This window comes from Rhineura floridana, chromosome 5 (genome assembly GCF_030035675.1).
Source record: "Rhineura floridana isolate rRhiFlo1 chromosome 5, rRhiFlo1.hap2, whole genome shotgun sequence".
Taxonomy (NCBI): domain Eukaryota; kingdom Metazoa; phylum Chordata; class Lepidosauria; order Squamata; family Rhineuridae; genus Rhineura; species Rhineura floridana.
The window spans coordinates 97,746,191-97,773,147 of NC_084484.1; the positions used below are offsets into that span (position 1 = coordinate 97,746,191).

General features: G+C 42.7%; 1 protein-coding gene across 4 annotated transcripts in view; it reads right to left on the reverse strand.

Annotated features, from left to right (window-relative positions):
- Nucleotides 1-26,957, reverse strand: part of SH3BGR (SH3 domain binding glutamate rich protein) — a 57,249-nt gene that overhangs the window by 18,179 nt on the left and 12,113 nt on the right. For all 4 annotated transcript variants that reach the window (XR_009762800.1, XM_061627647.1, XM_061627650.1 and 1 more), the window contains exons 2-3: nt 11,285-11,470; nt 3,023-3,103 (exon numbers count right to left, since the gene is read on the reverse strand). Coding sequence is in view for 3 of the 4 variants with exons in the window: in XM_061627647.1 (XP_061483631.1) it covers nt 3,023-3,103; nt 11,285-11,470 (267 nt within the window). In the remaining variant the exon portion in view is untranslated. The remainder of the gene's footprint in view (nt 1-3,022; nt 3,104-11,284; nt 11,471-26,957) is intronic.

The following is a 26,957-nucleotide window of genomic DNA, read 5'->3' on the forward strand; positions in this document are numbered from 1 at the left end:
TTAAAAAATGATACACATAACACGACTATACTTTAATGTTATGGTATTTTGACTGGCTGTCTCTTCTGTGGTTACTGCTCTTATTACTTTAAACATTTCTCCAAAACTTTTGTAGTGTTTTTTTTAAAATTCACTGCATGTTGTGACATGGACAAAGTGAAGTAGTGCAATGCTGTGCATTCATAGAACATAATAAAGAATCTTGACAACAGAGATGTCACTCCATCCTTTCAGCACAGCCAGCTGTCCCACATAACCACTCTGTTTCAAATTACATATTTGTATTAAAAGGAGGGGGAACTCTCAGGAAGAAATCTCTCTCTCTCTCTCTCTCTCTCTCTCTCTCACTCACTAACTCACTCACTCACTCACTCACTCACTCACTCACACATGGTGGTCTACATACAGGTTCAATTTCTTAAGATGCAGTGACCAGGATAAAGTTTGTTAGTCCTGCCACATCTCACTTGGTCATAGCTCAGAAATGGATCCAGCACCAACATGTGCTTTTTAAGGCAGGGCTAGCTAGTCTACTAAGTCTAGGCCTACTCTAACCTCTGCACCAGGGCTGGGGAACCTTTGGCCCTCCAGATGTTGTTGGACTACAACTCTCATAATCCCTGACCATTAGTCATGCTGGCTGGAGATGATGGGAGATGGAGTCCAACAACATTGGGAGGACACAGGTTCCCCAGTCCTACACTACTGCATTTTCTTCTTTGTCATATACCAATGGCGCCTGATGAGATGGAATGGAGGCTAGTAAGTGCTTCCCACTGAGCAGTTTGTCCTGTGATAGAGAGCAAGAAGGAGCTATTGCTCCTTAGGAACAACATGAGGGGAAGAGGGGGCACACCTTTGCAGCTGGTGTCACATACAGAGGTAGGGGCAGCTGGAGAAACATGGTGCAAGTAGCAGCCAACAGAGGATGATGACAGTAAAGCCTAAAGTCAGAAAGAGTATTCACTCAGCTCCATACAGATACAGTCATATATATGAGTGCCTCTGTAGGGTTTAATGGCTAGATTACTAGAGTGAGACTTGGGAGATCTAGGATACACAGAATGCAGGATGTTCAGTGGGTCTCACTGGGTCCTAGTATAATGCTCTCCCATCAGCAGGCTGCCATTTGGCAAAGCACTTTTATTGCAGCTGAGGCCCTCCTATGCTTTACTTTCAGCATTCGGTGCATGCTTGTCCTATGCACAGCTCCACTTCTACTTCAGCTGGAAGTATCCTATATCCTATATGCTAGAAATCCTGAAGAGCAGATACTAGTTATTAAAGAGGAAGGACTGTAGCTCAGTGGTAAGGGACCATGCTTTGCATGCAGAAATTCACATGTTCAAAACCCCACATCTCCACACTGGACTGGGAAAACATTGTGTCTGAAATCCTAGAGAGGCACTGCCAATTGCACTAAGTTACAGCGTGCTCAGAAAAGCACTGGAGTAACTCACACAAAAGCTTTCAAGTTGCCTCACATTGTTAGAAAAAATGTTGCCTTTGGGGCAGAGCAGATCACAGTCACTACTGACAGTCTATGAAGTGAACAGTCATCAAATGTTGAACAGTCAGGGGTTGTGTGCATGAGTGAACCAAGGAGTTGGTTGTTTTGCACAAGGAACCTTGTTGTGCACAAGGCTACATTGGCAGGGGGCTCCATGGCCCCATGAATAGTGATTATCTGACATTTAATCAAGTTTAAATAACAAAGGCTCTAATGTATTTGGGCAGGGGTAGCCAATGTGATGCCCTCCAAATGTTGTTGGCCTCCATCTGTCATCAGCCCCAGCCAGCATTGTCAATAGGGATGACAGGAGCTGGAATCCAGAAACATCTAGAAGGCACTGCATTGGCTATCCCTGTATTAGGGCCATAATAGCAAGCAGGGTCGGTGCCAGAGGGCAGCCAGGTCAGGCCTTGGTCGAGGGCCTCTGAAGGGCTTTTCCTTAGGGTTGGTGGGTAGCATTCCCTTCAGCAATCAGCGGCAGCATCGGCTCCCGACCCTGCCACGGATCGCAGAAAGGAAGCTCCCAGGTACCCCCTACTACTGTGCAGGCCCTCAACACCCACCTGCCTGCCTCACCTACCTTTCCCTTGAAGTAAATGCTGGCTGCGCTGTGGGCGCATGCCTGCCATCAACCAAGATGGTGGCTGAGGCTTCCCTAAGGGGCTGATGTCAGAGCTTGGAAAAGTTACTTTTTTGAACTACAACTCCCATCAGCCCCAGCCAGCATGGCCACTGGATTGGGCTGATGGGAGTTGTAGTTCAAAAAAGTAATTTTTCCAAGCTCTGCTGATGCCCCTCCCACCATCTTGGTTGATGGCAGGCATGCGCACACAGCCAGCATTCACTTCAAGGGAAAAGTAGGTGGGGGATGCGGGCGGGTGCCAGGGCATGCTGGTGCCCAAGGGTCTGGCTTGCCTAGCACCAATCCTGATAGCACGTCATATTACATGGATAGGACCTAGTACTGAGGATCACACTTAGAAGAAAAATCCAGAATTAGATTAATCAGGTCATTCATCTTCTTTCTGTTCTATGGAAATTTCTGTTACTTCTGTAATCTTGTTATATGTAGCCTAAAAAACCAAGGTCTCTAATAAAGTTTCCTAGACAATATTGTTGCAAGCTAGTAACATTTCAATATTTTAAGTAGTTGAACGCAAGCACAATTATTCAGGTTAATTCCACTAAAATTAAAGGGGCATGCATTCAGGTATCAACGTTTGCTGCTATATCCCATTGGGTCAATCCATATCCCACTGAAGGCAATGCCAAAACTCAGGATTCACCCATTACAAAATAGATTAAAAAGGTGACAAATCTGACAAATTCATGCAACTTCATAGCGAATTATTTTTATTACATCTGCATCATTTTGCCCTTAAAAGACTTTTGTCAGTCCTGTGCAATTATTTTAATTGCACAACAATGTTGTTGTTTTACATGCTGAATCACTATCTAATTTATTACTAACTTAAGATGAACAAGTCTCAACAAAGGTTATAAACATACCGATGAGCCTGGTGGAGGAGCAAGGCCTAGGAATGAATAAATAATATTTTCTTCTTTTGCAGAGAAAAATGAATCAAAATCCTACAAAAGGAACAAAAACACACAAACATAAACAAGACATTGGTAAGAAACATGTTCATAAGTACTAGACCTCTGCAAACCTATTCAAAACACTGAAAATAGGAAGCAAATTAGTACATAAGGTCATCGTCCTTCAGTTTGCAGCTCAACCATGAGCAGGCTTTCAAGCTATCACAATGCACATTTCAGGTTCTTGCATTTGTATTTTGCTGTCTTTATTTCAATGAAGGTATCAGATCTATGCAAACAAGAGTACATATATACAGAATAGCTTCCTCCATTAGATTAACGGAGAAGTCACTGCTGGCAAGATTGTTCTATGCACACTTTGGAACAGGTCACTAGATTAGGGTGAAATGGAAGACAATTCAGAGAAAATTAAGTATGTCTAAAATTCCCAGAAATTCAATAGGATTTACAGCACAGTCCAATACATATCTACTTAATGTGTTCAAGTAGACTTACTTTCAGATAAGTGTATAAAGGATTCCAGGCATAAGTGTTTAGATATGCCATTGTCCCATTGGCTTTGATGGGATTTGCGTGCAACCAACTTCCCCTTAATTGTGCCCAATGAACGCACAAATCTCATCATTCCTATTAAAATATGTACATAAAATGCAAACCAGATACTATGAAGACTGTTTTAGGAAATTCAGTATTTTAATTCATTTTACAGTACTTTCAGAACTGTATACTAAAAGTTCCCAAAACAGAGGTATATCTTAAAATATTATTAAAATTAGTATGATGAATAATCTGTAACATCACAACTATTAAGAGGATTTTTAAGGGTACAATCCTATACATACTTACCTCAGAGTAAGCTCCATTGAAAACAATGAGATTTCTGAGTAGACATGTATTAGATTGTGCTGTCACTCAAATATTTAATAACAGTGGCACCACAGGAGGTTACACCTGGCAGATACAGTAGTGATTACCTTTCGGGAATTCTAGGACATTTTTCACTATATTTTTAGTATCAAAAAAAAAGGGAGATGGTATTGCACAGTAGCAAAGAGCATAAGCTAGGATCTTGTTGATTCAAAGCTGACTTCTCAGGTTCAAGTTTCATAAACTTACCTGGAGGCCTTAGGCAAGCCACTAAATCTCAGCCTACTCTCTACCCACACATCTGCAATATGGGGATAATCGTCAGTGCTACAAGGTTGTCATAAGGGTTAAGAACATAAGAGCTTGCTACAATTCCCAGCACCCTTAACAACCTACAGTTCCCAAGATTCTTTGGGTGAAGTCATGTGCTTTAAATGTATGGTGTGTACACTCGCAGCCTTAGAAAAGAAAAACTTATGGGAGGGAAACAGCTGTGTGTTTAGCTTTATGGGGAAACTGGGGTAACACAGCTACTCAGAAAGTTGGGCACTCCCTGCCTCCAAACACCTTGTTAATAGCGCAATCCAATTTGATAACATGAACGACTATCCAAAATCACCCTGATTTTCCTTATTTGGGCTACATCCACAACCAATGCACACCCCTACTGAATACCATTCACTGAGGAACAACGATAGGGAAAAGCTACTGCCCTCATATGCTGTCTATGGGCTTCAGAAGATGCATCTGGTTGGTCTCTGTGGGAACAGGATGCTAGACCAGACACTAGGCAGACCTTTAGGCTGTGAGCACATACCGCCTACAGCAAAGCACTTCCATTGGCCACACCTGGAGAGGCAACAGGTTGATCTGCCAATCAGTTGCAAAATCTCTTTGAAGCTGAATTTTAAAAACACACTTGAGCTGATCCCACCAGGTTTTACAATAAAAAGCAGTGGGGTTTGACTAGTGTTGTGTGCCCCCATTGTCAGGAAACAGAGGTGGAGACGCAATGGCACCAGCAGAATGGTAAGTATGTCTCTATCCTTAGTCTGATCCAGCAAGGCTTTTCTTATGAGGAAACGGATCTGTGTAATTCTAAAAGCTCACATATCGCATTGTGAACTTTCGTCCAGATGAAGGTTTTATTTTCCTAACAATGTACTTTTCAAAAGTTGCTCTTCAAACAGCCTGGCATATTTAATTTTTATATTTACTGCAGAGCTGCAGCAGGAGGACTATGAGTACCATCATGAGAGGAGTGTTTCCAGCTACCCCACCCTGTCTTTTGAAGCCTTATAAGAAGCTGTTGCAGGAGAGGAACTCTGGGGATCATCATGGGATGAGCTGCTGCTGTAATGCTAAAGGGGCAGCAATCCTTTGGGGAAGCTGAGGCTTAGACATTTGATCAGACTGATTCTTGGCTAATTTGTAGTAGACATAGCAGCAGTAGCTGGAACATCTAGAACAAAGGGGAAACTATTAAAGCATCCTTGTTATTTTTGTGACTGCCAGGAGGTGTAATGTTGCAATTTTTACAGCACTGAAATGTGGGGGGTTTGTACGCTGTTACATTTGTTATATGCAGCTGTTTTATTATTGCTATCTTGAAATTATTATTGCAGTTGTTGATTTTGTAATGTACTGTTGTTTTCACTGATGTAAGCCACTTTAAACATGATCTTTTTTGTGACATACAAATAAAGTGATGATGATGACTTGCCACTTACTTCCCCTTGTTTTCAACTTATAGTTAAAGTAGAATAAACACTCTATTCATCCAGAGCAGCAAGATAGGAATACTGTTCAGTGGTTGTTGTGGTGGTTGTGTTAACAGATTCCTGAAATACAGGGTAGGGATCACCTAGTTTGGTTATTTGACTGTGAAGAGAATGACCTTAGGGTGAAGGGGAGGCTAATAACAACAACACCACACGAGAACAGGCCTTTTCAGTGGTGGTCCCCGGCTGTGGAATGATCTCCCCAGGGAGGCATGCCTGGTGCCTTCTTTATCCCTCTTTAGGCACCAATCAAAGACCTTTCTTTTCACTCAGGCATTTGGCCCTTGATGTGGGCTATTTTAGTTATTCCTTTTCATTTGGCTTTTCAGTTTTTATATTGTATGTTTTTAAATCTGTTAAATTTAAGTCTGTTGTAAGTCACCGAGAGACCGCTATTGGGTATGAGGCGACTAACAAATGAAATTATTATTATTATTATTATTATTATTATTATTATTATTATTATTATTATTATTATTTCAGGAGCACTTTCCTGTCTGAGAAGTCCTGGATAAAGCTAATGCAGCTAGTGATTTGGTAGATGTAATCTATGAAGTAAGAGTGGGAATGGCTGTGGTTATTTACTGAGTGGAGGTCAGTATAGCCACACACATGCACAGACACAAGAACAATGCATAGGTGTGTTGAAGCAGCATACACCACATGTGTAAATCATATGTGACATACATAGTACACATGAACCCTCACAACAGTCTTGCTAATTCAAAACTTCACCAAGTGTCACTGCTAAAGTTTTTCCAACTTCAGCCCCTCCTCAAGTCCCTAGAAGTATCCTCTTGACTCTAGTGAACATGCACATGATTGCAGTATTGGGGGCATTGCTGGGTACTTAAAATACTTGGGGCATAAGCCCGTGGGATAAATTTGTAAGGGCAAATAAATTCGCAAGACATCTAGATGTACACCGAGGAGGCTTAGTGTGGCACACCCCATTGCCCCTGTCCCATAATTCTGTTGGCATGAGGCCTAGTAGTTTTCCATCAAGTCTGCAAAACTGTAACTAGTGGGGAGTTATGTCTTAGCCCAGTCTGGGAACGGACTGCCAAGGCCGTTGCTATGGTAACCATCTGATAGACTGGGAAAGTTCTAACAGAGTCTGTAAGTTGTGTCTTCTGATTTATGCCTCTGATCTGTGAGGCTGTTCTTCTGTGTATTGCCTCTGCACTGAGAGGTTGTCTTTCGTGTTTACCTTTGGAGAGACATGTACCAGAGGGGGGGATGACTGAAGAAACTCTACATGTATTTACTCTTAAGCCTTAAGCCATAATGTCTTAATAAAGACTCTTAACATGCTCTAATGCTCTGAAGAAGTTTCTTGCTCAACTTAACTCCAACGTAATGTATGCTGTTTCACGCAACAACACACACACGCCAACAATTCTTGTCTCAAACCCCTGATCTAAAGGGTCGTTAATTGCTTTTGCAGGCTTCTTGGATAGTACACGAGCATGAGAAGCTCAATTTGCAGACTCTTGGCATATGTAAACAAAAGCTGAGAAGAAGCCTTTATTCTGCCTATGCTGAAAACAGAAGCTGGGAAAAGGCTATTTAATTAGCCAAAACAGACAGTGGATGAGTTAATCACATTCACTGACAGGGGCTGAGAGTGAGCTTCACAGCTGCATTCTCAGCTCCTGCTAGTACAAATTCAAGGACACTGACCCACAGGGAGTGGTAAACAAAAGTCCGAAGTGTGAGATCTAAAGACATGAACCCCTGGGAAATATAAAAATCTCACAGGTATAGGTGCCACCTGTGCCCCTTCCCAGAGGGTCTTTTTGGTATAAATAGAGGACCCTAGATCTAGGAAGATAAGCCCCAACACTGGCCTGAAGGGAAGTGTGGTGTGGTGTAAATCCAAACAGGGCCATAAAGGGGATCTCTCCTGCTGTTTTGTCTGGGGCTTCCAACAGGAAAAAGGAGAAAGAAAGATAAGATCTGTGCTCATCATTAGCTGCTTTAAGTATAAGTGCCTGCCTTGCAAAAGCAACAGGTTTTGCTTCAATAAAGCACTACATTTTCTTTCCTCACCAGTGTGATTCATGGTCTTTGAGATCCCGAATTTTCTTGCCTCTGGGAAAAATAAAAACCTTTGGCAAAACAATAGGGTGGCTACTTACGCATCACCAAGCAAGAGAAAGCCATCACCAAAAAAGAGGGCTCAGGTTTTCATAACAGTACATATTTAGAAATAATTTCTGTAACATAAACAGAAATAGAATACATCTCATCATAGTAGGGGAGAGTGTGACCAGGTGACCTGTTCATGCTAATTGTTGATAGGCAACTTCAATGCCCCTTTTTATGATTCTTTATATTGATTGATTGATTTTAATATTTCTACCCCACCTTTTGTAAGGCCCTCAAGGCGGCTTACAAAAGAGCACAAATATAAAGATACTTCAATAAAACATCAATAATACATCAACAGAACATCAATAACATCAATAAAACAATAAAAACAATACCATTTGCAAAAATTAAATAGTTAACCTTCATTAGATATTGATGGTGGAAATCATACAAATAGCACATGCTGGCCTTAAAAAAGCAGCCTTGCGAGCATCTTTTTAGTTTATGACGCAGCTAAACAGCAAGTCATCCTGAGGTTTTCTGCTGGTTCTGAAGAAAGCGCAATAGCTATGCCCTTCAGACGTCCCCAGATTCTCAGGTTCCAGAATGGTAACCATCTTAAGTCTGCTGCCTCTCGGGGAATCTGCCCACCCGCCCGGGGCGCTCCTTTTCCCGCGGCCGCCCTCCTTGTCCTGGTGCCTCGCTGAGCAACAATAGCTGCAGCCACATCCTGCCGAGTTCACGGCCTGGGCTGAGACTGTAGCATTTCTGGAAGGACTCAGTAAGGCTGGGAGTCCGAACCTCCATCAGAGGTCCTCTGCGTCACTGCTGGTACGGCAACCAGCAAGCCCGGGAGCTTCTCTGGAGTGGTGGAGGTGGCGGTTTCCGTGGTAGTGGAGACGGCGGCTTCTCGCTGGGAGTCATGGCGAGAGAAGGTCAAGGAGGCAGGCGGCGGGTAGGCAGTGATGAGCTGGTGGAGTGTTTGCTTCAAGCTTGCTCTTCATGCTGCCTAGCAGGTTTGGCTGTGTTTCTGCCTGGCCGCCCCCGCCCCCCGGTGGCCCACTGGACTTCCCCGTTTGGTCCACTAGGCTGTTTTAAAGCTGTTTATATTAAAGCAGGCTTGGACAGGGCAGTCCTTCAAATAGAGGAATCCATTAAATAGAGGACTGTGCTCTGTAGACACATGGCCACCCTATTTGCAGATGTGAACACAGCTGCAGATACAAATTTAGGCAAACTTTCACAAGGTGGAAAAAAAAACTCTGGCTCAGTCTTTAGCTCAGGGATCACTCTGAGCTATGGGGTGCCAAAAGGATTTTCTGGGGCAAATAATAATGGACCAAAACAATGGCTGAGCTAAACTCTTTGCCCAAAGGAAGAATATTTCATAGAGCAAGCACCAACAGATTCACTCACAAAATCTAGACCACAGTATACCACAACCAAAGTGTAAGTGTGAACAAAGGATAAGGGAAATATATATAGTGCCACAGATATCCAAAGAGCTTAGGATGACTCAAGCAAATAAAGCAAACTACACATGAAAAGAAAAGCCATTTCCACTCTTGATCATTAACAACCTGATCTGTGGGGAAATTCCTCACAAGGATATATGGAAATGTGATAATATTCTCAAGCCCAGATTCTCCAGGAAACTCATGTCCTGCCCTCTATTTTTTTTTTACATTTATATCTCACCTTTGTTTTGTCATAAAACCCAAGGCAATATACAAAATTTACATAAAATTTGCATGCTCTAATTTATACCTATAGATGTAAATTTAGGAACAGTTACTATAGTTTTAATAGAAATGCAATACATCTCATAATAATGGGGAATATTATAGCCAAGTGACCTGTGTGCTTGCTCAGTCTGCTATCCAGGTAATAACTGCTGATGGTTTTCAAGATGCCTGCTCTCCCTTCTTATTGTTTGTTATCTGTAAACCACTTGGACTGGACAGCCCTTGAAACAGAGGACTCCTTCAAACAGAAGTTTTCTGTATGTAAAGTGGTCACCCTACCTGGTGACAATCAGTGTAGGACTATAGATACTGGTGGTATCCAAGTACTTTCTTTACCAAGGATTTCTGCTTGTGCAACAGAACTTCCCTTACCTCTGCTCTCCCCACATGCCCCCCATGCCCTCTCCAAATCTGCTCTGGAGGTTTGGGGGGAAACACAGAACAAATCTGGGAGGACAGAGGGGGGAAGAGAGAGAGAAGAGGAAGTTCAGTTGCACAACCAAAAGTCCTTCAGCTAGTGGAACTATTTCGTTGGATAACACTCAACAACTAGCACTTGAACTTGACAGGAAAAGACTGGAGACCATTGCAGGTTGAACAAAACTGGGTTTATGTGCTCTAAGTGCATTGCAATAATCTCATCTGGATGTAACTATGGCATGAGCAACAGGGGTCGTGTCTGCTTTCTCCAGGACAGGATGCAGGTAGTGTAGCAGCCAAAACTTCACAAAGGTACTCCAAGCCACAGCCACCACCTGGCCATCCAGGAGCAACACAGAATCCAGGAGTACTACAGTGAACCTTGTCCTTCAAGAGGACCGCAGACCTGTCCAGAACAGACCAGATGCCTATCCTGGATCATCTTTCCTGCTGACCATCACCGCCTTTGTCTTGTCTGGATTAAGTCTGAGTTTGTTAGCCCACATCCAGGCAATGGCTCAGAACCTTCTTGGACCACACCCTCCCTGGAATTAGATGGAAAGGCATGGAAGAGCTTGGCGTGATCAGCATATTGTTGGCACCCTACTTCATATCCCCAAATTCTCCTGGTGGTTTTAAGCAGATGTCAAATTGCACAGGGATCATAATAATGGTACAGGGATTGAGAACATTATTTGCGCTGCTGTTCCCTGTGTGTTTTCCTGGTTCATTCTCTTAGCAGCTGATTGCCAGAAAATGTGCACAGACTAGCTCTTTCCAGTGTTTTCCCTAGTAACATCCTCTTGCAGAGCAATCCTAAGTGGGGTCAATGTGAGGAGCAATGTGCCTCACAGAAGGGGGGGATAGCTTCTCAGCCTGATGGATCTGTCTGTTTTTAATCCCCCCTTTGAAAGTAATGTGTGTGGGGAGGAAAGATCTGTCCCTCTTAGGGAAATAGAGCACCTTCGTTTCCAATGGCTCCATAGCCAGCTCCAGCTTAGCCTGGCCCCACCCTCCTTCAGGGCCCTAAGATTGCTCCCAGTGATAGCTTTTCAAGCTCTTCCTGGGCACGGTGGGAGCCTCTGTGGTACCTCTGCCATATCCTAAACCCATTCAGCAGGCAACATCAGGGGGTTAAGATTGTTGTCTCCCATTTTAATTTCTTTGACTCTTCAGAGCCATCTTGTAAAAGCAGCTTTCAAGAGTGAGAACAATGGACCAAGAAAACATTTTGCAAACTTAATGAAGCAAATCTGGGCATTTTCTAAAAATGCTTAAACATGTTACACCTTGACATTTCTTACCCCACAATACTGTTCTTCATTGAATATCTGTGGAGGGAGAGGGATTCCATTTTGTGGCTTCTTTTCACCTGGCACATTCTCTCTCATCCATTTCCGGTTGTCTTCATCACACGCTATATCCATTTCCTTAAAGTCAATCTTGTTGGCCTCTAAAAAGCCCACTACCTCTTGCTGTTTCTTCTTAATCTGGTTAGAAAAGGGATAAAAATTATTTTTTCCATGTTTAAACTTAGTGGATATATCCAATATAATACATCCCTTTCTCCCAGGTGTCACCAACCTTTTTGGGCCAGAGGGCACATTTGAAATTTTGAGAATGTGCTATGGCACCAGTCACAAAATGGCTGTTGTGGGAGCAGAGAGTAACACAAAATGGCTGCCACATCTTAAAGAGCAGAAAAAGGACCACAAAATGGTGCAGACATGCCTCCCTACCACCAGTTCACCTATCAATGCTGGGGAGAAAAGGCACCTACATCAGCCATCATTGTGCTCACTAAGAAACTGTTCGCTCAAGGCAGAGCAGACACTGAAGGAACAAGAATGGTCACCTGATACAGAAAGAATTTTATGCAGTCCTGAGCATGTTTACACAGAAGTAAGTCCCACTGAGTTCAGTGGAGCTTACTCACTCGTAAGTATGTTTAGGATTGCACTGTTAGCTGCTAAGTCTGGAGTTTCTGAACTGGGGAGGGGTCATAGTAGAAGATGGCAAAAGGGGCAGGTGAAAATTGCGGATGGGGTGGGTTCTTCTAACAGCTGCCTCAGCCTCTGGCAGCTTCAATTTCTAGGCAGCCTGTTCTGACTATCAGGAGTTTGTCATTTTGCAGCTACTGCTGGACATGGAACTGAGCCTGAATCAGCTTTTGGCACACCACCATCAGTAAGCACAGGCTGACTGAAAATCTTGGTTGCCATGGGCTATGGCAGTCATGAAGTCAGGCCCTAAATGAGTGGGATGCAATTGCCAGAGTTGTTAGAATTACAAGGGGATGACAGAGGTGTGGATGGGTGCTGGATGGCGGGAAAACTGTCAGATAGATTGGTTGGCAAAGGGAGGGAAACAGGTGCTGACCTTAGGGAGGACTCCCAGTGTCCAGACTCTCCTGCTAGCTCACACTACCCCCTCACTTAGTTAAGTGACCACAATTCCATCTCAGGTCCAAACTAGATGTTAATTTTGCAAGTGAAATTTAATGAGAATTTTTACATGTGTGTTTATAGCACCCGTGAGGAAGCCTGAGCGGGGCAGTAGGGGGGGTAACTCTCCCTGCCACAGTCCTGACAAAAATCTTTTTGCTGATACTATTTGCGTTCCACTGGAGCCATTGGGAGCTGATCCAGGCTAGTTTGATTCTTAGAAAGAAGCCCCAGGATAAAGGAAAAAGGGGAAAAATCAATCTGTTTCTCTCTCTTAAGAAATGGGAAATGAAACATAGAGGTGGAGGTGTGTTATAAAGGTCTTTGAATATTGCTTTCTTCGGTCCCCCTTCTTGAAAGGGCCTGGGCAGGTCAAAGAAATGCAACTTTCATTTCCAATGTGTTTTTACCTCTAACATTCTCATATATTAATATTACCCAATTCTTCATTCAACTAAAAACATATATTGGTTCCTCAATTAATATTTTGACCATAAGCTCAAGTATTATTATCCTTATTTATTATATTTATTTGCTATTGGAGGTAGCTGATTCATAGGGTCGCCATAAGTCATAATCGACTTGAAGGCACATAACAACAACAAAATTATATTCATTAGTTGATTTTTTTCAGAAAGGCAAAGTCAAAGTGACTTGCAAAAACATTAAAAACCAGTATAAACCTAAAATATGCCAACAATAGATCCAATTCAACCCCACCCCATGAAAACAGAAGCAGAAAATTGAAGTTCAAAAGTCTAGGTTAATAAGAATGCTTTTGCCTGGCACCTAAAAACAGATAGTGATGGTGCCATGCGTGCCTCCTTGGGGAGATCATTCCATGAATTAGGAGTCATCACTGAGAAGGCTGTTCTTGTGTCTTCACCCTCTACACCTCTCTCAGAGAGGGTACAAGGAGAAGGGCCTCAGATGACAAAAGCTATCACGCAGTTTCCCCTCTGTAAATCCGTACTAACCCAATCCACTAATACGAAATGTGCAGAAAACAAGTCTTCACTGTGTTTCTCTAGTGCTTGCAGATGCTTTGCTTTGATGCTTTTAGATGGGTGTGTCAATTGTTCCCCTCTCCACGCCCACTATCTCCTCCTCCCTTCTTGCATTTTATTTTCTGTAGGCTGACAAGCAACTTCCGGCTGCTCTTGTCAGTTCTGCTGGCCTTTTTTATGTTGTTGCAAACTGTGCCTTTATTTTCTTTTTCCCCTGACTTGAGTGCAAAAGCATATCAAACAAAGATTTGTATTTCAGCTGTACCCAACCAACCATAGGCACGGAAAACACAGATATTCGCACTTTCAGGTTGTTGTTTTAAAGGAACCTACTGCAGCTGATAGAACAGACTGCTCGGTCACCTTAGCAACCAGAGGGAGTGAAAATGTATAATTAGAGGGCGGGGCCACAAGGAAACAGCGAGATTAATCCTTCCCAGAGGAATGCCTACTTGTGTGAATGAGGAAAAAGTGATTGGTAGCTACCTTTGAGCAGGAACTGCAGACATTGCAAATCTATTACAAAGGTAAATGTAGTGGGGGCGTGGTTAGCCCACTGCCAAGATGGCTGCTTAACCCTGGATCTCAGTGATATTCCTAATTTATTTTTTACTGCAAACAGATGATTGTCTATACTTTTAATGGCCTGTGAGTACCTTCGGTTGGGGGATTTAGAGAAGATCACAAATGCTCTAATTTTAGTTCTCCTAGCTTTTAACATCCCTGTTTGGTTACATTGCAAATTTTGACAGCTCAATGGGGGTGAAACTGACACGCTCAAAATGGCGACTAATAAAGTGAAGGTGGAAAAACTGTCAAAAGCCCCTGCTGAACTCTCTCTGACAGATTTAGCTGCACAAATGCAACAAATGCAAATTAACCTTATGGAGAGTTGGCAAGCTGCTCTCAAACCCCTTGAATAGTCATTTAAAGATTTGACCACCTAAGTTGCAGAAATCGCTACAACCGCTGGTGAAGCTTTTGAGCTGGCTTTAAGACAAAAGATCAGAACAGACAAGTTAATGGATCAAGTACTAGATTTCCAAATTAAACTGGAAGATCAGCAGAATCGTAATTGCAGGCAGAATCTGTGCATATTTGGGGTCCCGGAAGGGAATGAAAAAGGAGATATGATTTCTTTAATTGTTGAATTACTTATGCAACTGCCCCTCATAGAACCTGTAGCAGAAGCTGGTATTGAAAGGCCTCACCATGCTCTGCATGGTAAATCACAGGATGGTCGTTCCCCTAGGGACATTATTAATCGATCTGAGTGATTTCACAAGCAAGAATTAATCTATGCTGCACTGCGAAAGCTTAAACAGATCTCCTATGAAAATACTGAATTACAGATTTTTCAAGAAGTCTGTCCTAATACCCTGCTGCACCGCAAAAGTTTCAGTCCATTCACTGAGATTCTGAAAAAAGCTAACATCCCCTACTGCTGGGGTTACCCTTTCAAGCTTATGGTTCGTTGAGGAGACCATTTTTATACAGCTTCAGCGATAGGTGAAGCATCTGTTTTATTACACGATCTTGGGTTTGAGCTCCCGAACCTACCATTTGAATCCCAGCACAACAGAAATACACTTTCACCTTCAGCTGAATGGTCTAGCCGAAAGAAGCGGGGCGCTTCTAAATCTATACCTCCTAGTCCTTCTGCAGATCAAACTATTGGCTCCTTTTCCGAACCAGATTGAATTTTCTATCAGACAACCTCCATTTTTTAATGTTTGCTATTCTGAGGAATGTTTTGCTGCTTAACTTTGGACTCTTTCTCTTTCTCTGCCACTATCCCAATGTTGACAGAGTCGACTTGTGGGCAATCCTGGGATATATTTCCAGATTGTGAGGCTGCAAAGTCTCCCTCACGATATGGGTTGACCAGTTGTTCTAATTGTCACTCCATCCCTCTCAAAGTCACATTAGTCTTCCCATTCTCACCAATCCAACCTCCAGCTACAACAAACTTAGGAAATGTCTGGACTAAACTGTTTTCCCTTAATGTGAATGGATTGGGAACTCCTGTGAAGCGTGCTAGAATCGGAACTTTATTATGGAAGGCAAATCCTGATGTCGCCTTTTTGCAAGAAATTCATCAAAAATATTTTTATTCTGGTTCCCTAGAGGCAATTTGTATCAACGGATTTGATTCCCCTTTCATTAATTTAACAAGAGGCACCAAGCAGGGATGCCCTTTATCTCCTTTATTATTTGCAATTGCAATAGAATTACTAGCCGATAAGCTTAGAGCAGATCCTAATATTAAAGGTTTGGTTATTAATGGCCAAGAGTACCTTATCAACTTCTTCACGGATGACGTACTCCCATTTTTACGAGAACCTCATGATGCACTCCCATGGCTGGAAACCCATTTAGCTAATTTTAAAGAAGTGGCGGGGTTAAAAATCAACTACAGAAAGTCTGAACTACTACTCTGTGTGTGTGTTTATTTTTAATATTGTTTTAGGCTACTTAGATGGGCAGCAGCCAAGGCCAGCACCTTGTAGACACTCCCTTTTTAAAAAAGTAACTTAAGTGTAATTGCAGTGATTACTTTTAATGGTAAAGTAATCAGTTCCTGTCAAAGCAATTGTAACTGTAATGGTAATTTATTACTTTTTGGGGCCATGTAATAGTAATTGTAATTAATTCCTTTAGAAAAGTAATCTTCCAAGCTCTGTTCAGATGTAGCATTATGTCATGCCCCCACAACAGCCACACAGGACGCACAAGAAGCTGCCTTATACCAAGTCAGACCATTGGTCCATCTAGCTCAGTGTTGTCTACAACCTTGGAACCCCAAATGTTTTTGGACTACAACTCCCATCATTCACAGTCAGCTTAGCAACTGCTCAAGGGATCATGGGGGTTGTAGTCCAACAACATCTGGGGACCCAAAGTTGAAAAACACTGGTCTACACTGACTGGCAGTGGCTCTCCAGGGTTTCAGACAAGAGCATCTCCCAGTCCTAGCTGGAGACGCCAGGGATTGAACCTGGGACCTGATGCATATAAGGCAAATGCTCTGTCACTGAGCTACAGCCTTTCTCTAAATGTTTTGTTATGCCATGGCCCACACACCAACACTTTTGTGACTAGCATTCATGGCACTTGCTCAAAATTCCAAATCTGCCCACCGACCCCAAAAGGTTGGCAACCCCTGGCATAGATTAAATTATATTGTCCAAACCATACTGTGCTCCAGGGGAGAGAAGAGGTTCTTTGCAGAAATATACTTTCAGGGTACATGGATTTTTTGTTCTCCTCTTGAGAGTTGCTAAACCATGGGTGTTCTTTTAAAATGAACACCTATATTATGTGCCAAAAGTGATAATGTTCTGTGACATGGGGGGGGGGCTTTTGAAAAAAATTAGTGCTGTGAACCTTAAAATACAGAACATTTATCAAAGGGTTATTATTGATAGTGTTCTGTTATTGTTTCATATAGGGCCATCAATGTGTATGCCAATTTTCAGAGTAACATAAAAGCAAATGGTTCCTGCCTCAAATGCTATAATTTCAAACAGTGCAGGTGATCACAGAGGAGGAGGGGGGAATGGGAAGAACATTAACACACACACACACATACACAAAAATAGAGATGGTGAGTGAGAAGCAAGAGAAAGATGGATGTGACCAAATGCAGCTTTAGACTTCATTTCGATGGAGAGTGAGGAGTAAGGGTTAAGTTAAAAGCTTTATGGCAAAGTTGTGTTTTGAGCAGTAATTAACCAGCAGGAGGGTTTTCTTTTATCCCAAACCTTCCAGTTTTAGGAAGTTCTGAATGACTAGATTCCAGTCACTAGCATAATGAAAAACTGCAGTCATGAAAAATTGCTGCTTTTAAAAAGTTAAAAGGCAAACTTCAGCACTGGTATCTGAAATAGAAATTTGACTTGGGTGCCCTACAAGAAATCTAATCCATCCACATGCATATTTTAACTGTGTCCCTTCCTTGATTAGACTTGGAATCCTTTTCTGTGTCATTATTCATATACATATTCTGAGTCATAGTTCATAATTCTAACAGCTTTTATTTTGAGCTCAACATCTGTGTTTCAGAAAATGGGCTGGGGAAGGGTTACACTCACAGGGATTCTAGATGTGCTAATTCACTTTTTATCATTGTAAAAAATATTCTTAGTAGGCTTACAAGCCTCAATGGGTCATTATAAAGATCAAATTTAACAAGGGATTAGAAAGTAATATAAGAAAGGTTCTGACTTGGTCTTGCTGAAATCACAAGGAGCATTAAAGTGATACTTCATCCTCTGCTCTGACCCTAAGAAAACGAGACACATATACCTTTCCCAACAGTGGACTAAATGAAAATCAAAATTATGAACAACACAATTCACCATCCATTTAAGTGGAATGACTTGCATTTATCAGTTCAGCCTGTGGGCACAAATAAATTGACTTAAACCCCAACAGTTTAACTATATGGTGGACTCAGCTGAAAGAAAGAAAAATAGCACATATCTTCGGAGAATGCAATCAGGTTTAAGTCATATATCAATATTCAATATCTAAAGTCACTCTCAGATAGATCACAGTTGCATTTTGGAGTTAAATATTATGTATTGGCTTTAGGTGCTGCTATGCAAAGTAGCTAACTAGGAACCTTGTATATGGCAAGTGAGATAGAGTCATCTTATTCTGCCTTACTTCCCATAAATGCGCCTCACTACACAGTAGATATGGTGCACAGTGTTTACGTTGTTTCCAACTCAAGAACTGAAAAGTGGCCTACAGTATGTTGCTTGCCCTGTATAAGCTTATCATGCAGTACAGCCACACAATGCAGAGAAAAGGATTCTCGGCCTTGAACCAGTGTGTGTACAATAGGTTATTATCCATGCACATCAGCACAGAACTGGAAACCTCTTCCTGATCCTAAGAGTTATGACCCCATTGATTTTGTTTGTTTGTTTTAAGATAACTATTCTGTAAGTCTCTGAGGTCTGGGCTACAAGCAACAGAATGAGGTGAGTGGTATACCCAGCTATACCAATTCAGGCTGTAGGTACCAATTTTGAATGCTCCTCCAGATTTTTATTTTTTAAAACTCTCTGCAAGTAAAATACTAGTATACCAAGGAATAAGGTTCTCGACATGTTAGGAGTTGTGTTTTTTTTAATGTAGGGAAACATTAAAAATGTGATCCCTGTTTGAAGTTGGAAGTTCATTCTGCCACTTCATTTCCACACCATTCAGCCTTCTAGTCAAAATTCCTATCCTTCAACAGTGACTCTTGATCAAATTTCATAATTCAGATTACAAGGAATCACAAGTAGAAAGCAGATGTCCTACAGAAGAAGGTTAACTATAAATTAAATATATCCATTTATTTAAGCAAAATAGCCAAACATGCCATTAGGAAGGGCAATTAGGGTATTGAACCAATATGAGCTGTGGGTTTCAATATGATAATCAGTCAGACTATTAAGCATCTACTCTAACCCTAAAAGGATTTGGGGGGGGGGACTGTGATGATCCTGTATTAGTGTAAATAGGGTAAGTGCTGTTTGAATAGAAGATACATGGTAAGTGGAGTGAAAGAGGAGGGGGAGTGAATGGGCAGTAGAATGCTGGATGATTGGCTGAGTGTTTAAAATGGCTGAGCGTATAAAAGGAAGAGTGACAGTGGAATCTGGGTGGATGTGATGTGATGAAAGTGAGTGGGTTGTTTTGGTGGGTTTGAGAGAGTTGTTTGTCAGGAGAGCGTGGAGAAGGAGGGGGTGGAGTTCGTATTAGTATTAGATAAAACCATATGCTTATGTGCCTTATGAAGAAATCTTGTTATCTTTGTTATATTTAATAAATACTTAATTTGGTTTACCAAAGGCCTGATCCTTGGCTGGGGTTTCACAGACCAGAAGGGAGGGTAAGGTAATGACCAAGGCTGAAGGGAAACTGTAACAAATGGTGGCAGTGGTGAAGAGAATAACAATACAAGTATTCAGAGTCTCTGGGAATACTGGTATTAGGACGTGACTGGTGGTGCTGCCTAGCAGGGGGATCTGTTGAGATCTGCGCTAGAGCGGGGAGAGAAACCATAAAAAAGGACAGTCCGGACTGGTGGAGTCCCTGGTGGTGCCTAGTGACAGGCAGTAACCACGAGCAGGTAGGAACCTGACAGGGAGAGCCAGGGAAGGGCGTCACATGTGGTGGCAGTAGCGGTGGGATCCGAACAAAGGAGACTACGTCACAGGTGTTGGCTGTAGCGGTGGTACGAATACTAGAGAATCCCTAACAGTGGTGTGGCAAACAGAAATAACAAAACAAGATTGCTTGTGAGAGTGACTGGCAAAGAGTGTGTGGCAAAGAGTGAGTGACCATGGCTGAATATATAAAAATGAAAAGAGAGGAGCTGGTGGAGAAGTGCATAACATTCAATTTACCTCACGAGGGTAAAGGGGTAGATGAATTGAGGGTAGCACTTATAGGATTTGCAACTGCCCAGCAAAAACAACCTGTCAGGGAAGAGACCCCAGAGGATACTCAAGCAATCCCGCTTATATAGAGTATTTGAGAGAGAAGTTAAGATGGGAACATGAGTTGGAAACTGAGAGATTGAGGAGGGAGGCTGAGGAAAAAGACAAGCAGAGGGAGTTGGAAGCTGAGAGATTGAGGATGGAAGCTGATGGGAAAGATAAACAGCGAGAGTTGGAAACTGAGAGATTGAGGATGGAAGCTGAGGAAAAAGATAAACAGAGAGAGTTGGAAACTGAGAGATTGAGGATGGAGTCTGAGGAAAAAGACAAGCAGAGGGAGTTGGAAACTGAGAGACTGAGGATGGAAACTGAGAGAATGAGAGTGGATGCCGAGATACAAGGGGAAAGATTAAAATTGGATAGAGAGAAATTTCACTCTGAGGAGACAAGGAAAGACAGAGATGGAGCAAAAATAAAAATTACTCCAAAGGACTTTGCTGTCTATGAGCCTGGACAAGATCCTCAAATTTATCTCACAACCTTTGAAAGGGCAGCTCAGTTGTGGGGGCTACCTGAAGATACATACATGCAGTATTTATCAAACCTGATCAAAGGGGAATTGGCAGAGGTATACCAATATTTCCCCTCAGACAGGCCCGTCACCTATGCTGAGTTTAAAGAGGCAGTCTACAAAAGATTCAGACTGGGGCCTGATTATTTTAGAAAGCTTTTCAGAAACTGCCAGATACAGACAGGGAGGTCTTTCATGGAGCTGGGGGCAAAACTGATGGACATATTTGGGAAATGGCTGACAAGTGCAAAAGCTCAGTCTGTGGAGGAGGTGAAAAACCTCATGATACTGGATCAATTATACCATCAGTTACCACCAGAAATAAGGCTCCTTGTCAAAGACCGTTCCCCTACATCGGTGCAGGAGGCCGCCGAGATGGCGGATCACTTTGCCTCCAATAGAACTGGCTGGGTGGGGAAAGCATCAAGAGATTTTAAACCCAGACCATATAATGCTGGCAGAAGGGATGTGGTACCACAGCGAGTGAGTCCTCCAATAAAATCTGAAGAGCACAGTGGATCTGTGTACCCTAAAAGTGAGGAGAAATTATGCTACAAATGTGGTAGACTGAGGCACCTACGTTTTCAATGTGAGGTTGCCAACCCCATTAGTAATCCTGCTCAGACAAGGGCAGTGAAAACAGAGCCCAAGGCTTTAGAAACAGCGAAAAAGGTTCAGTTCTGCCAGATAAACTGGACAAAAGTAACAGACTTGGATTCGAGTCTAAGAGAGGAAGTGTGTGTTCAAGGGGCAAATTATTGGGCATTGCTTGATACTGGTGCCGCTCAGACATTACTGAGGCCAGATTTAATAAAATCTGAGGAAATATTACCTCAGGAAACTGTGACTATCCAAGGAGTGAGGGGACAACCAGAAAGCTTGCCTATGGCCCTAGTGAAAATGGAGTGGAGAGGAAAAGGGGGAGAATATAAAGTCGGTATCAATGCCCAACAACAAGAACCAGTGATACTGGGAAGAGATGTTATGGGGGCACAAGGAAAAATATATGTGGTGACCAGACAGCAACTTGGCAGAGAAACAGAAGCCAAGTTAACACAGGCTGAAAAGAACAGGGTGGAATCTGTTAGCCAGCCTCAGGTCACCATAGCAACCACTAGCAGGCCTGCTGAAGGAGACAAACTGTATCAAGTGGTCTCTGGGGAAGAAGCAGATCAATTCAGGGAAGAGCTGCATAAAGATATAAGTTTGAACCAAATAAAGGAACAAGCCCTGACCCAACAGATTCCTTTCACTGACAAGCTGAGGAATCAAGTTGTGTGTGAGAATGGGATTTTATATAGACTGTGGATGCCTGCTGAAAGAAAGGATGAATGTGAACCAGTGAAGCAATTGATAGTACCTAGCAAATACAGAACCAGATTGCTAGAGGTAGCCCACGATGTCCCATGTGGAGGACATCTGGGAATAAAAAAGACCAAGAGGAGATTGGCTGCGCACTATTATTGGCCAAACATCTCCAAAGATGTAAAACAACATTGTCTATCTTGTGGTATATGCCAAAAGGTGGGAAAAAGTGAAGACTAAGGCACCCTTAAAGCCCCTTCCTATAATTGGACAACCCTTTTATAGAGTGGGAATAGATTTGGTGGGCCCTTTTTCCAAACCCACAAGGCATGGCAAGAAATATCTATGGATTTTGCCACCAGGTACCCAGACGCAGAAGCACTAAGATCTGTAGAAGCCCCTGTGGTGGCAGAGGCTTTATTAAAAATCTTTATGAGGCTGGGTTTCCCTCATGAAGTGCTGACGGATCAAGGCAGTGTATTCATGGGAGAAGTGATGCAATGTATGTGGAAATGTTGTGGTCTAAAACATCTAAAGACCACTACTTACCATCCCGCCACTAATGGGTTAACAGAGAGATTCAATGGCGTTTTGAAGGGCATGATAAGAAGCTATGTTCAAGATCACCCACAAGACTGGGATGAACAGTTGGGATGCTTCTTATTTGCATACAGAGAAGTCCCTCAAGAGTCAACAGGCTTCTCACCCTTTGAACTCATGTTCACTAGAAAAGTGAGGGGACCTTTGGAACTGCTAAAAAATTCATGGGAAGGAACCCTGGGAGAGTACAAAACATCTGTAGTAGATTTTGTATTGGAATTCCGCAATAAATTAACATCAATGATGGAAGTTGTGAAAGAGAATCTCAGTCAAGCTCAGCAGAAGCAAAGTTACTGGTATGACAGAACAGCCAGGGAACGTGTGTATGATGTGGGAGATATGGTTATGGCGTTCATACCCAGGAAACATGACAAATTACAGGCTAACTGGGAAGGACCATATACCATAAGAGAAAGGCTTGACACAGTGACATATGTAATCACCACAGACCAATTAAACAAAAGCAAAGTGGTTCATGTAAATATGTTAAAGCCTTACCATACCAGGGATGCATAGGTGTTGCAAGTTACCTTATTCCCTGAGGGAAGTGGGCCTGAACTTCCGGATCTGGTACAGGAAAGCAAAGACAAAGGAGGGGTAGATCAAGTGGAATGGTCAGAGGAGGTGAAGGAGGAAGTAAAAGAAGAGATTCTGAGAGTTTTGAAAAACTATGGGAATCTCTTTGGCAATAAACCTGGCCGAACCAGTATAGCCAGACATTCCATTGATACTGGAGAGCATGCCCCAGTCAGATCTGTACCATGCTGTGTGAATGGGAAAGTTGTGAGTGAAGTAATCTGTGTAGGACATGGGGTGGGGAGTGGGAAAGTCACCCCCTTATGGAGCAAGGTAGAGGCAGTGCAATCGTGGCCTATCCCCTTGCATGAATTGACAAAGAAAAAGTTTTCTGAGCGTGTGGTATGGACGGATGAATGTCAGAAGGCTTTTGATCTGCTGAAGCAAGCCTTGTGCAAAGGACCCATATTAATAGCACCAGACTATGAGCAACCATTCATCGTGGCTACAGATGCGTCGGACCTCGCGCTGGGAGTCGTCTTGCTGCAGGAGAGAGAAGGCACCAGACATCCAGTGGCGTATCTGAGTCGCAAGCTGACGCCGAGGGAGAAAAACTATTCGTCGGTCCAAAAGGAGTGCCTAGCGGTCGTGTGGGGACTGAACAAGTTGCGCCCATACGTGTGGGGACGAAGATTCACGGTAACAACGGATCATCGGGCCTTGTTATGGTTACAGACTATGAAAAACCATAATACTATGCTGCAGAGGTGGTCCTGGGCCCTACAAGACTATCAAGTGGACTTCCAGTTCATCAAAGGCAAGGACAATGTATTGGCCGATGGACTGTCAAGGCAGGTGGCTGGGACTGCAGTGATGTGACCAGACGGAGGAACAAAGAAAGACACTTTCCCCAGAGAGACTTGTTTTAATTGTTAACGCGACGTATAAATCCTGGAGCAGGAATAATACTCTGCTGTTATGTTAAGGGGGGGAAATGTGATGATCCTGTATTAGTGTAAATAGGGTAAGTGCTGTTTGAATAGAAGATACATGGTAAGTGGAGTGAAAGAGGAGGGGGAGTGAATGGGCAGTAGAATGCTGGATGATTGGCTGAGTGTTTAAAATGGCTGAGCGTATAAAAGGAAGAGTGACAGTGGAATCTGGGTGGATGTGATGTGATGAAAGTGAGTGGGTTGTTTTGGTGGGTTTGAGAGAGTTGTTTGTCAGGAGAGCGTGGAGAAGGAGGGGGTGGAGTTCATATTAGTATTAGATAAAACCATATGCTTATGTGCCTTATGAAGAAATCTTGTTATCTTTGTTATATTTAATAAATATTTAATTTGGTTTACCAAAGGCCTGATCCTTGGCTGGGGTTTCACAGACCAGAAGGGAGGGTAAGGTAATGACCAAGGCTGAAAGGAAACTGTAACAAATGGTGGCAGCGGTGAAGAGAATAACAATGCAAGTATTCAGAGTCTCTGGGAATACTGGTATTAGGACGTGACTGGTGGTGCTGCCTAGCAGGGGGATCTGTTGAGATCTGCGCTAGAGCGGGGAGAGAAACCATAAAAAAGGACAGTCCGGACTGGTGGAGTCCCTGGTGGTGCCTAGTGACAGGCAGTAACCACGAGCAGGTAGGAACCTGACAGGGAGAGCCAGGGAAGGGCGTCACAGAAACCAACTGCATAATAGTCATTATCCAGTGTCAATATGGCAACTGATGATGCAGAGGAAAGAGCACCAGATGGATGCAATGGTATTTTGATGTGTTAATTGCTTTAGTTGTTTTGATATTGTTTAACGTACTTGTATTTTATATTGTACTTTTATATGTTGTACACCGCCCAGGGAGCCATTGGTTATGGGCGGTCTATAAATGAAACTAAATAAATAAATAAAAAATAAATTCAAGAGTTGGATGCGAGCAGCAACCCAGACTGAAATTCCTGCTCCACTATAAAACTCTATTAGGCAAGCCACCTAATTCTCAACCTATCTTACCTGACAAGATTGTTGTAAGGCTTCTTTGAACTTTCAGGGTTGTATTCAACATAGCGCTATGTAAGTAGTTCCATCAGCACAAGGATTTCTGTTTGCGCAACGGAACTTTCCCCTCCTCTCCTCCCTCCGCTCCCCCTGAATTGTTCTAGGAGTTCTCCCAACCCTTTGGAGTAGATTTGGAGAGGGTGTGGGGTGCATAGGGGGGAAGGGGGGGAAGTCCCATTGCACTAATAGTAATCTTTGTGCTCATTAGACACATTAGTATAATATTGCCTTCAGGAGATAGGATGGGATAAAAATAAAATGATGACACTCTGCAGAATCATATTGTGATAAAATAGTTCCTAATTAGATCCAGTGGACCACAACTGAGGCACCAGAATAGAAACAATATTTCACATACATTTTCCAAATCTGCTAAACATGTGAAGTGACCTCCCAGAAATATATTTGAATAAAGCATATGTTCCTACTAGACCAGTGATTCTTAAACAGTGGGCCAGAGTCACCAACAGGCCTTCAGCCACTTTCAGGTGGTCTTTAGTGCCACAGCTTGCCCAGACAGTGCCTCCTTCCTTACTTGGCTGCCCCACTCCCTATCAGTGCCATAGCCTTTGGGTTGCCAACACCAGCAACTCCTTGCATGCTAAGCAATGGCGACTGGGAAACATAGAAGTTCAGGGGTGGAGGGAATGAAGGTTTTTGTCTTCTGAGGTGAAAGGGCTGGGGTAAAGGCTGAAGAAAAATAGAAAGTGAAATAAAAAGGTTGTTGTTAAAGATAAACAAACAACCTGGGAATACAGAGGAAGGGGTAAGAGAGGAAAAGTATGTAGGAGGAAGAAATTAATGTAAAAGGACCAGAGAACAGATGAAAGGAATGGCCAGATTAACCAGCAGAATATAGTACAAACTGAGCATGACAGAAAAATGGGACAAGAAATTATAGGAGACAGGTAATAATACTTTGAGAGGAATGTGGGGATAGACAGAGAAAAATATAAAAGAAACAGCCTTCTTCACTTCTTTACTTCACAGCTTCTGGATCAGCAAATTCTGCCTACAATAAAGAGGCTAAGTCACAATACCTCCCAAGCAAATGTTTGGACCTAGCTTGAGGAAAGCTGAGCTATGAAATTGTTTGCCACAAGGAACGTGCTGTGGCAAAAAAATGAGCATTTCCAAAGAAAGTAAAAAATTATGTCAGTAATTGCCAGCTGATTATGCCAAACTCTGCTTCCATCTGCCATGTTTTGTGACTGGCTCTGCCCCTGCACCACTATTTTGTGATCTCAGTAATTTTCAGCTGTCTCAAGTAACCCTGGGGGTAGAAAGTTTGAGAACACCTGTACCAGAGGAAAGACTGGTAGAAATAAAAATTTTAAACCCAAATCTGGAGACACCAAAAGACATACCCAACGTACTAACTGAAGAACTGCACTGATTTATAGCATAAAAGAAACTAGGAAACAAGTGAAGACAGGCTGTTGACTCTTACAGCCTCCTGACCTTCTTGCAATACTGAAAGTATATTTAATTATTTATGCTGAAAGTATATTTAATTATTGATCAATTAAAATATTTGTAGCTCACCATATATCACATCGATCACAGGATGGGGTACACAATTCATTCAGAACAATGATTCCAGTAACAAAACAAGAGCAGGTAAAGCAATAAATATTTACATTCATCTTAAAATACAAAGTGCAGCAGCTACTATATGGGTAGGACAAACTGTGATAGCAATGAGATGGAAAGTAGAGGTCTGAATACATTTGCTTTGGTTCCAGACTGCACTCTCTGCTGGCTCCAGGTTAAAGGGGGCCCTGTCAAAGTAAGCTAGGGTGGCCCCCTGACCATGCTGGTGGGATTTCCCTGCCCTGCTTGCTCCCTCACCTGAAGCCTTATCTGGTGCAGTGACTAGATCTGGGAAGCCACCCACCATTTTAATTTCCCCAAAATGTTCCAGAGCAAAGTTACAGTGAGCACTCCATAGGATTACATACATAAGGCCATAACCAAGGAAGGGGGGTGGGGGTGGGGGAGCTACAATGATACTTGGGCCCTGGCAAATGTCAATGTGATTGCACTGC